Source organism: Centruroides sculpturatus, unplaced genomic scaffold (genome assembly GCF_000671375.1).
Source record: "Centruroides sculpturatus isolate CEXI.00-Female unplaced genomic scaffold, Cexi_2.0 scaffold102, whole genome shotgun sequence".
NCBI lineage: Eukaryota > Metazoa > Arthropoda > Arachnida > Scorpiones > Buthidae > Centruroides > Centruroides sculpturatus.
Window position 1 is genome coordinate 420,091 of NW_019384295.1, and position 12,132 is coordinate 432,222.

The 12,132-nt window shown below is 25.6% G+C and overlaps 1 protein-coding gene across 1 annotated transcript in view; it reads right to left on the minus strand.

Moving 5' to 3' along the window:
* Positions 1-12,132, minus strand: part of LOC111620822 — a 78,984-nt gene that overhangs the window by 5,098 nt on the left and 61,754 nt on the right. The window contains exons 2-3 of the mRNA XM_023362852.1: positions 7,748-7,951; positions 3,802-4,012 (exon numbers count right to left, since the gene is read on the minus strand). Of these exons, the coding sequence (XP_023218620.1) occupies positions 3,802-4,012; positions 7,748-7,951 (415 nt within the window). The remainder of the gene's footprint in view (positions 1-3,801; positions 4,013-7,747; positions 7,952-12,132) is intronic.

The window sequence follows — 12,132 nt, forward strand, 5'->3', positions numbered from 1 at the left end:
TTTTTTTTAAAACAATTTATAAATATAGTAAAAGTTATTTAACGCAAAAATTAATTAATTTATATAAGTAATATACGTTAATATGATTTTTTATTAGTTAGAAGTGGCATTCTATATTTATTTTTCACGTAAGTAAACCTCATACAGGTGCCATTTATAGCTCTGAGGTATTCATACGATATTCAATCTTCTACCACATATTGCCCAACCATTGTAAATGATCGCATCTTTTATGTCTCGATGGTGATGGAATCATTTTTTTTCCTTTGTTTTCTATAGATTTTACCGCTATAGCTGTAGAATAAGGAGCATAAAATGGCAAGAATTATAATAGATTATGCGTGATTAGTCTAGGATTCACTAACATTCCCTAAGGAACGTGAGAACAGAATTCTCTAGAGGAAAGAGTAACTGCTTCTCTAAAAGATAAGGCATAGAATGATTAGGTATCAGAATTTTTCTCATTTAAATTCTTCTGAATGATGAGAATTTAGGCACGTAACAATTCATTAGCCAAATAAGTTTTTTGAATGTAGATTAAGCTGATGAAAACCACATATTTGTAAGATTATATGTTCCTGATTAACAGAAGATTTCGCCACTATTTCCTTTGGAACGTGAAAATAGAATGCTCCAGAGAAATGAAGAGTAGTTCCTGTGGAAGATTACTCTATAGGACGATTTTCAGACAGAATTTTTGTTCATTTACATTCTTTTGGATGATAAGACACTAAGTGTTATCGCATGTTACAACTCATTAACCACAGAAATCTTTCTGAATTAAACAATAAGTTGATGAAACCACACGTTTATAATTTTGTTTGCGTGTTATTTCATATTAACTTCAACTTCCAAAATATCATACATATTTAGTTTCTTAATTAAGATGTATCTTTAATTAAATAAACATCGATTAACGAAATAAAGTCAATTAGCAATATTAAGTAAAAGTTTATAATTTAAATATAAATTTAGAAAAATAAAAAAAGAAAATTAAATTTATTGATTATAATCTTTTCAGTAAATACAATAAAATTTAAAATGTAAACAATAAGCAATATTGACAAAATAAATAAATATAATCCTCAATTGTAATCTTATAATACATGAATAAATTTTGTAATTTTCTCAGAGAGTTAGAAAAGTAAATATCTAAATTAATTAAATATCACAAATTATCGAATAGTTGAAAACTAAAGTAATTGCTAATTAACGTTTATTTCTTTATAATTAATTTTTTTTAATGTATGTTTTTAGAGAGTAAGAGAGAATTGTACATTAGAAAGAACAACACATATAAAAGATTGTTTTACATGACATGATTATTTCTTATCGAAAGTAAGAGGTTGTTGGAGAATATTGCAGAAGAAGAACATATTGATTAGCTGAATTAAGACCTTGTCCACGATGTGGAAGTGTAGGAAATGTCCAGATAAAAATCAATGAATGGAAGAAGGCAAAACAGGATTGCTTCTTTTCTAACTCCCTAGTGCCCTATAGGGAATCCGCTAATGGTTGATCGGGTTATTGGAACCATCTTTTATGACTACCATTTTTTATTGTTCATCCTAGAGAAAATAAATACTAGTTCAACAGTGCAAACATCCAGTTTTTGGATTACTTATCCGAAAGATTGCTCAACATTCTGTATCTTCTCCAAATGATTTAGTGTTACTTCATAAATGTGTCATAACATTAATTTTTTTTGCCATCACTGTTTCTTTTATTATTAATTTACAGTTCATTTCTAGCTATAAATATAAGACAGAAATAGAAATACATATTTTCCTTTATATTATCGATTCAGAACAATGAAGTTGGTCGACTTTCAAAGATTTTTATTCTGTGCACTGGAACGTATAGTAATATTTCTTTCTGAACGAATTAGTAATGTAAAATTAATATAATTTTAATAAATTTTGCAATTTTTATAAGAACGTATGCTTAGTTTTCTTTTTCAAGATATAACAAACATCAAAAGATAAACTGAAGAAAAGATCAATTCTTTTCGGATTAAATGACTTCCATTTATTAATTAGTGACAGCAAACAAGCTCGGTGACACTTCAGAAGGCGATTCATCCCGGATCATCGAAGCACTAGAAAAGTACTAGTGCATAGGTCGTCGTCCACTTGCCTGGCGAACAATGCCCAACGGTGCATGTAAAGAAAGAAGTAAAGTTCTTCAGAGACAGAAGTAAACGAGTGGTTGCCCGGGGTAACAGGGTGACTAGAGAAGTCCCTAGAGCAATCCTGTGGACATCCTTAATCTTTTAGGTTACAGAAGTGAAAAAGCTCACTTGAGCCAGACAAACGAGCCATGGATCATGTGTACGAAGGTTCTTCCGCTAAGTAAACCCTTTTATGTATAACCCTCTCAGTATTTCTAGTTTTGAAGAGAAAAGTTGCTATTTCTCGTTCAATTTTCTTAGTTTTTCCATGATACAATTGTATACAGTCCAACACGTAAGTGAGCAAAACACCAAAAATAAAATATATATATATTTTTCCCTAAACTTCAAAAAGTTTTAATAAATTTTATATACATATATATCCAAAAGAATTTCATGAAAATAAGTTCAAGAATTAAAAAGAAATAGGATGCTATTTATAGAAGAAAATCGATCAAATTTGATTTTTTATATAATCTAAATTTGCTTTTCTTTACAAAAAAAAAGAAAAAATATTTAAAAAAAATAGATAAATAAATTTAGTGCTTTAAGCATTAAACATATATATATTATTTTTTAAATTACAAAAATATAAACATACATTAAATAACTTTTAAAAAATAAAAAAATATTTTTCAAATTTAAAAAATAAATTATTTATTTATATTTTTACAATAACAACAACAACAACAACAACAACAATAATAATAATACTAAAATATTTATTGATAAATATATTTAAGCGATTTTATTTTATACTTTATATTCTTATTATTTTTTTTATTTAATTTTCCACAAGAATGTAAATAATTACAGCATATAAACAAGAATTAATTAATGTTATTACAGCTTAAAATATTTATTAATAAAAATGATTTTTATTATTTAATAAAAATTCTGACTAATAAACTACAGAAAAAAATATATATATATATTTTTTTATATTTTTAAATGATCATTATCATCACAATAACAGTATTTTTATACGTTTTTTTTTTTTACTCGTGTAATATGTGTCATCCTGATAGATAATATCGTAATTTCATGACCTTACCTATAATGATCAGTTTAATATGATCCATGATATCGTAATGAAATTATATTTTAAGACATTCTCGTTTATCAAGAAGACATAAAAAGACATAAAACTATAAAAGATCATAAAATATTTGATGGGCCGTAAGAGAAATTAGTAAAGATGTTAAAAATCATATAAATACATATCTTAAATAATTAAAAAAAACTATATATATATATATATTATTTTTTAAACCTTATTAATACATTAACTTATATATTTATTAAAAATAATTAAATTTTTTTAAAAGATATTAAAATTTTAAGAAAATTTATTAAAAGTTTTCTTAAATATATAACTGAAAATGTTGTTATAAAAGTTTTGTGTGTTAAACTATAACATAATTCTTTTAAGAAATATAACGTTAATTAAAAAGGTATAGTAAAGCATAAAAATTAATTTTATTTATAATGTTTTCAATAGTCTTGTACATCTTTTATAGTAATTATAACCGGTTTAAACTCTAATAATACTTAAAATACTTTCGCTTTAAAATGTGATTATATTTTACAGCAACTTGAAGTAAAAATTTATGTGAACAGCATACACTTACCTACAACATTTAATGTGATGAATATGCTCATTTTCGGTACTGTACTGACTTGACACTCATAAATTCCAGCATCCTGCTTCTGAGGATATTTAATTTGGAGTGTCCAATCATCTGAATTTTCTAAATGTATAGTTTGAAATCTCTGATCGCTCGTATATGTGAACCTTCCTACTGTTAAAACATGTAAATCTCTTCTTCTGATCCACGATACCTGAATTTAAAAAAAAAAGAAAGAAAAATAGTAATGTATATAATATAATAATAAATAATACATTAAGTAAAAATAATGTTTTCCCTATGAATGATTGAAACAAAAATAAATTCCGGACATTGCTTTTACTGTTTTATCAAAAGTTTAGAGGACGAGAATTGATTGATGAGACCTGTGTCTTTCTACGTTCACTGCAATCTCCATATCTTTTGTTGCAGTCAAGTATACCATCTGCACAATGTATAGGATAAAAATAAAACATGGTTCGTTCTTTTACGTCTAACATAATCCTGTGGATAGAGACAAGGTCTCGACCGTTTGTTCTGTGTTCGTTTTAGTGCAGAACAACTATTTGTAACAGCAACTGGACTGCACTTCTCACTAATCTCGTTAATACAGGACAGGAGAAAATAAGATTTTGGACTTCCGAAACGTAATCACAGAATGAAAAATATTTTCTACATCTAAAGATTTTCCTCTATTTGAAGAGCTTTTATCGTTTCTGAATGGCAGAGAGAAACAATACAGAAGAAACTGGAAGAGGAGAGAGGGAGGGGGGAAAGACAACTATATCATTTATTTCGTACAGTAGCGTAGTGATACTGATACTAAACAAAAACAAATGATTTCTTTAGAATTATAAAACTTAAATTACAAGCTAAAAATTTATAAATTAAAATATTTTTAAAGCGATTAAATTTCATTTTTCTTGTCCAACATAATTAAATCAATTCTCGTTCCAAACAATAGCATTGTCTTACACAATAAAAACTAATAGAAGATATTATTTATCCAATTGTAAAAAATAAAATTTAAATTATTTATCTCGAAATATATATATATATTTGATAAGATTTAAATGTCATTATAGAGATTAAATTTCACGATAATCCAATCAATTGCATAGGTTTTTAATTAAGGAGACCCTTTTTCCATTATTTTTTTAAAAATAAATATAAATGAGTCTGATGAGATTTGAGATAAGATTACGAATGAAAAAGTGTTACAAAATTTATTTAAAATGATAATAATGAAATGTAGTCGAAATGTGATATTTTAATTAGCATTTAAATTGGGATAAACTTGCAACTGCTAATTTACGTAAATAGAGATGATTAGTGATATAGTATAATTAAGTTTTCTAAGTAAATAGAGAGTTGCACTTGTGTTCAATTCTAGAACGATATCAAACTAAAATGTTCAATTGTACAAATAGAATGAGATCATGAGATTAAATAACATTTCACTAAAGTTTCAGATCAAGAATGAAATCTCTACGATACTTTACAACAACGTGATTGTAATTAGAATTCATTTACAAGGATGAACTATGAGGATCAAAATCAGTCAATGTAATAAAAATAACTAATTTAAATTAACTTCTATAATTAAAATTAAAATTAAAAAAAAAATTCATCTATTCATTTTTTAAAATATAATTTCTGTGATAAAATTCATCAATCGATTTCTTAAGAAACAAATGTTTTCCTTGACCTCTGTGGCTTGTCGTACGCTTTCTTTTCTTTTTTGGATATTCAGGTTTAAAAAAAAATAATAAAAAAATCAAAGGGACATTGCATCGCTCAGAAATGTCCAAGTAAAGGAACTAGTGGCCTCTCTCATAAATCATCACCAGAGTTGACAGCTCGCCACTTTTCGACTGATGGTCGACAACGCGAAATAGTATCGATGTTTTTATCTAAATGAACGTCGATATGGTTTCATGGTTACTGACATTTTCAGGGGGTTTAGACTTTTATAAACCCCCTATTGTAGGAAAAAGGGAGTAACATTCTATATACCTCCCTTTCTGATGATATCTTTTCCTTTAACAACTTTCAGCTTTAATAAAAAGGAATGTTTTGACGCATCGAAACATTCTCTTTTATTAAACCTGAAATTGAAACCATTCACTCTTTCTTCTTACAGGTTTCATATGTTATTTATTATTTTACTTTGGGTTTTCTTAGTAATTTTATATAATTATTTACAGATATTTCACTTGATAATTAATACAAGAGCGATGTTTTTGCTTTTTTTTATTTTTTTTAAAACCGTTAAAATAATTTATTGTATGATATTAATTATACAGAGGTAAAAGGAAAAAAAATTATTTTTCCAACTCACAAAAGAATATTCTAATTAAAATATCGAATTATCTTACTTGCTTTAATTGTACAGCTTCTTATATTTAACATATTTATCTTTTGAAGTATTATTTTCCTTCAAAATATTGTTAATGAGAAAATTGAATAGATTAATATTATATTTGTAATTAAAAATAATTACAGCGTTTTAAATTTTTTTTTTCACTAGAAAATTATCGTTTTATAAAACATAAAAATATATAATTTTATCATTTTTATACTCTTAGAAGTGATTAATGTAGAAGATGTTAAAACTGTATTCACGCTTTAAAAATATCATTACACACGAATTAATTTAAGGAATAAGAATATTGAACTGTATAATCTTCGAAAGATTTGTAAAAAGGAAAAATAATTGGAAAAGGGGTACAAGTAATTGAAGTTAATAGGGAAATTTCTTGAAATCTATACTCTTATTTCTGAAAATTAACACTTAAAAATTGTATACAATTACTTATTTCTTTTATAAATTTCCCTGAAAAAAAGGGGTAAGGTTTTATGGAGGGTTTGATAATAAGAGATACATTTAATAATTAACGAAATATAAATTATTATTAGAAAAAGTAATAATAATAAAAATTTTAAAATTACTTAAGGAGATAAATTATAAATTTTAGAAAAATTTTTGTTAACAAAAGATTAATGGAAAAGTAATGTCGGACCCTTTCATTTCGATTTGTTATTGATCGTCTTGCAGCTATCACTGTGCTAATGAAGAAAGAGTAGGTAGGAAAGACTCCTCGTTAATTTGTCATTGAACAATGAAATTGTTTCAGTATCTACAGAAATGTGTTGACTTTTTTCATTCATTTATATTTTTTCTCTCCTTCATTTTTCACAAAACTCGTTATTATTCTTTTGTCATATTTTTCTTTATATATATATTTTTTTATATTTTTAAATGATCATTATCATCACAATAACAGTATTTTTATACGTTTTTTTTTTTTACTCGTGTAATATGTGTCATCCTGATAGATAATATCGTAATTTCATGACCTTACCTATAATGATCAGTTTAATATGATCCATGATATCGTAATGAAATTATATTTTAAGACATTCTCGTTTATCAAGAAGACATAAAAAGACATAAAACTATAAAAGATCATAAAATATTTGATGGGCCGTAAGAGAAATTAGTAAAGATGTTAAAAATCATATAAATACATATCTTAAATAATTAAAAAAAACTATATATATATATATATTATTTTTTAAACCTTATTAATACATTAACTTATATATTTATTAAAAATAATTAAATTTTTTTAAAAGATATTAAAATTTTAAGAAAATTTATTAAAAGTTTTCTTAAATATATAACTGAAAATGTTGTTATAAAAGTTTTGTGTGTTAAACTATAACATAATTCTTTTAAGAAATATAACGTTAATTAAAAAGGTATAGTAAAGCATAAAAATTAATTTTATTTATAATGTTTTCAATAGTCTTGTACATCTTTTATAGTAATTATAACCGGTTTAAACTCTAATAATACTTAAAATACTTTCGCTTTAAAATGTGATTATATTTTACAGCAACTTGAAGTAAAAATTTATGTGAACAGCATACACTTACCTACAACATTTAATGTGATGAATATGCTCATTTTCGGTACTGTACTGACTTGACACTCATAAATTCCAGCATCCTGCTTCTGAGGATATTTAATTTGGAGTGTCCAATCATCTGAATTTTCTAAATGTATAGTTTGAAATCTCTGATCGCTCGTATATGTGAACCTTCCTACTGTTAAAACATGTAAATCTCTTCTTCTGATCCACGATACCTGAATTTAAAAAAAAAAGAAAGAAAAATAGTAATGTATATAATATAATAATAAATAATACATTAAGTAAAAATAATGTTTTCCCTATGAATGATTGAAACAAAAATAAATTCCGGACATTGCTTTTACTGTTTTATCAAAAGTTTAGAGGACGAGAATTGATTGATGAGACCTGTGTCTTTCTACGTTCACTGCAATCTCCATATCTTTTGTTGCAGTCAAGTATACCATCTGCACAATGTATAGGATAAAAATAAAACATGGTTCGTTCTTTTACGTCTAACATAATCCTGTGGATAGAGACAAGGTCTCGACCGTTTGTTCTGTGTTCGTTTTAGTGCAGAACAACTATTTGTAACAGCAACTGGACTGCACTTCTCACTAATCTCGTTAATACAGGACAGGAGAAAATAAGATTTTGGACTTCCGAAACGTAATCACAGAATGAAAAATATTTTCTACATCTAAAGATTTTCCTCTATTTGAAGAGCTTTTATCGTTTCTGAATGGCAGAGAGAAACAATACAGAAGAAACTGGAAGAGGAGAGAGGGAGGGGGGAAAGACAACTATATCATTTATTTCGTACAGTAGCGTAGTGATACTGATACTAAACAAAAACAAATGATTTCTTTAGAATTATAAAACTTAAATTACAAGCTAAAAATTTATAAATTAAAATATTTTTAAAGCGATTAAATTTCATTTTTCTTGTCCAACATAATTAAATCAATTCTCGTTCCAAACAATAGCATTGTCTTACACAATAAAAACTAATAGAAGATATTATTTATCCAATTGTAAAAAATAAAATTTAAATTATTTATCTCGAANTTAAAAAATTTTTCCCCTTCCCATAAAACATGACTTATATTTGATGTAGCCTAAAGGAAAATATCCGACTGTTAGGTGTGTCTTTAATAAAAAAAGTATTTATACTCGAAGTGAATTGTAAAATTGTTCTTTGCAATAAAATTTCAGCTTCATAAACAAAGTTCTACTTCATTGATAAGAAATGACAGAAAATTCAGTTTGTATCTGTGTTTTTCTGTTTGTCGTATTAATGACAACAGACAGGAGACAAGGAATACAAGTCCCCAAGTAAAGAAAGGAGAAAAAGCAAAAAAAAAAAAAAAAAAGGATGAGAAAAAATGGTGAACTACTCTAATTTCAGCTTCCTTTCTCTGCTATATCCAGTTTCGTAGAGGGAAAGAAATATAACAGTTACACAACATAAACTAAAAATTAATGACGCGAACAAGAATTGACATCAATTTATTGGAATTTCATTCTTTCATCTTTAAAAAAAAAACACAGATATGTTGTTTTAATATTCAAGAAAACGAAGCGAAAATCTAAAAGATATACTTAAGACACTTATGGAAATATAGAGGGAAAAAATGTGGAAATATTTTCTATTTTTTTTAATTTTTTTTTTCGCAAAAGTGTAAAGAAGTATAGTGAATAAGGGGGATAAAATCCCAAACTACAACATTATGTAGTCGTTTTGAAGAAATAAGATCGATGTACCCTTGTTATTTGGTGCCAAATGACACCCTACGATATACACAGTGTCCTTAAATATCTCGTTACATAAGGCGGTACTACTAAATCTTTTTGTAAAAAGATATTCCTACTTGCCTAGTTTGGCTGTAGCCGTCAACAACTGTGATAGATTGTAGTAATCAGTCTTCTAAAACGGAGTAACGAAATGTGTTTAAAGTGCTCTTCATGTTATGTTAGAAAAATCTACCAAGGGAACAACAACAATTGTTTCTCTCTTGTCTAAAACTTTGAGGTTTAATACAAATAGATGATGGAACGATTTTGAAATATCTCCTTTTCTGTTAACACGATATTTTTCTATATTATTTTATTTTAAAAATATATGTATATATATTCTTATCCATGGTTATTATAATTTCGAGTGTTTATCAAAAACATTTCGAATTCATGAAAAATATAATTTTTGTTATTTATTTCTTTGAATTTATTTGAATGAATCACGAAAGTTAGTAATATACAAAGCACAGTCAGTTACAAAAGCAAATCATTTTACATATTACTAAACTGTCAAATTTAGTCGAGGAAAACATTAGATTTATGATGTGCACAAACAAGGGATTTATCCTTAATGCAAGCAATCAACATGCTGACGAAGTGTATCGAAGGATGAGAGAATAATTCATCGAAGTGACAATCATGCACGGTCAGCAAAATTGGTATAACATATTTTAACGTATTATTTCCAATATTATAATCTTTCTGGTTGTGTAAGAGGTAAGAGAAAATTTAACATAAAGGATCAGTGAATGAGATTGATGAATTTAATCAAAAGTTATTTTAAAATTATCATAATAAACCTACATATTTATATTTGTAAGATGTATTTAAATATTTATGCCATTAATAATTTTGAAAAAGTCATTTATTCTGTCTCTCTCAGTTAATTATAAATAATTGAATTCTGTTGTTTCATAAGTAGTTCAGGTATTATGAAATATGTAACGAATATTTATTTATGACATATTTATTTTTTATATATATATTTTGTCAATTTATTTCTAATAAATATCATTAATTTTGAATTTATTTATTTATATTTTATTCGAAATTTTTCTATTTAATTACAACTTTTCTTTATGCAATTATACTTAAATTTTTATATTTTAATTTTATTTTTACCTTAAAAACTTGCTATTTTTCGTTTTTTATAGTTTATTTTTTCTTGTTAAGTAATTAAATAATTAAACGAAAATTAAAATATTAGCTTATACATTTCAACAAAATCGAACGATTATTTTTTATCTGAACACATCGTAAAAGGTTAAAAATGAATGATTATTCTTTAAATTAATTTAATTATATAACTTAAATATTAATTAACATAGATATCTATCAATATTTAAATTATAATACTTATATATTTAATGTAATAAAAAAAAATAATAAAAATAAAAGAGAAATTTGGAACGCGATACATTTAACATTCATCACATATGCCTGATAACTAAACATTCCTCATTAATAAATGAATGCATTTAAAAATCGTAATTATGCCACAATGAATACTAGAACAGGATAATTACAAAATCGATAACAGTATAGAATATTCAATAGTCGTGAGTGGTCAGTTAGTTATTAGGGGGGAAAAAAGAAAGAAAGGTGCTATCATGAAAAAGCTCTACCCATTGTATCAGTACGTAATCCTTAAACGATAGATAATCTATGACGTGACGTTGAATGGCAGAAATAAAGACAAAAATAAGTCCAGCCATCAAGATTTTATACGTGGTTGACTGTGCTATCATTTTTCAACTGATATTTATCGATGGTTTGTCCTGTAAACTTGTTCGGGAAAACCAGGAAGCGATAAAGTCTAAGTTTAAACCTCTCTTTTACTCGACTATATACGGCTCTACATTTAAACTTTACTGTCTCTTACATAGATTGTTATCTTCATTGTGGATGTAACGTCCCTCACAAGTGGCTTGCTATCGTTAGTTTAACCTTAATAGCTGTGGTAGTGTTTTAGTTGTCTCTTCTCTTCCGGCCAGATTAGATTCTGATATAGGAATTAATATATCCGCATCATTTTAATATTCTCTGTATGGAAATTATTCTTTACTGATATAAATTATTTTTCTTTTTGTTAGTTCATTTATTTAATAAGTTTCTAAGTTTTTTTAATTATTATTATTATTATTATTATTATTACTACTCAGTTGTAAGCTATGTAAGAAAGATAACGATTCGTTATATAAGAAGCGAATTACAAGTATAAAATAAAAATATTTTGAAAATTTAACAAAGGAATAAACAATAAAAATTTTTTTAATGAATTTTTAAAATTTATATTCGAATATTTATAAAAATTACTTAAATTTCGTCTCTCTGTGTAAACATTTTTATCGTAGATGTAGATATTATATAAATTTTTTCTCGTTTTATTCTTATTTTTTTTTTTGCAATAACTAATGCATTTTTGATATTTCTGCATTAATAATGGACAAAAAATTTCTATAGGCTAAATTTAAAATGATTCTTATCAAAACATCACCTATTATAAACTGTTACGAGTGAGAATCTTCAAAATTATATACAATTTTCGAAAATAAATTTAGCAACATTCAATTTATTAAAACGTATTAAAAAAAATGGAAAGAAATTTAGTTATAAATAT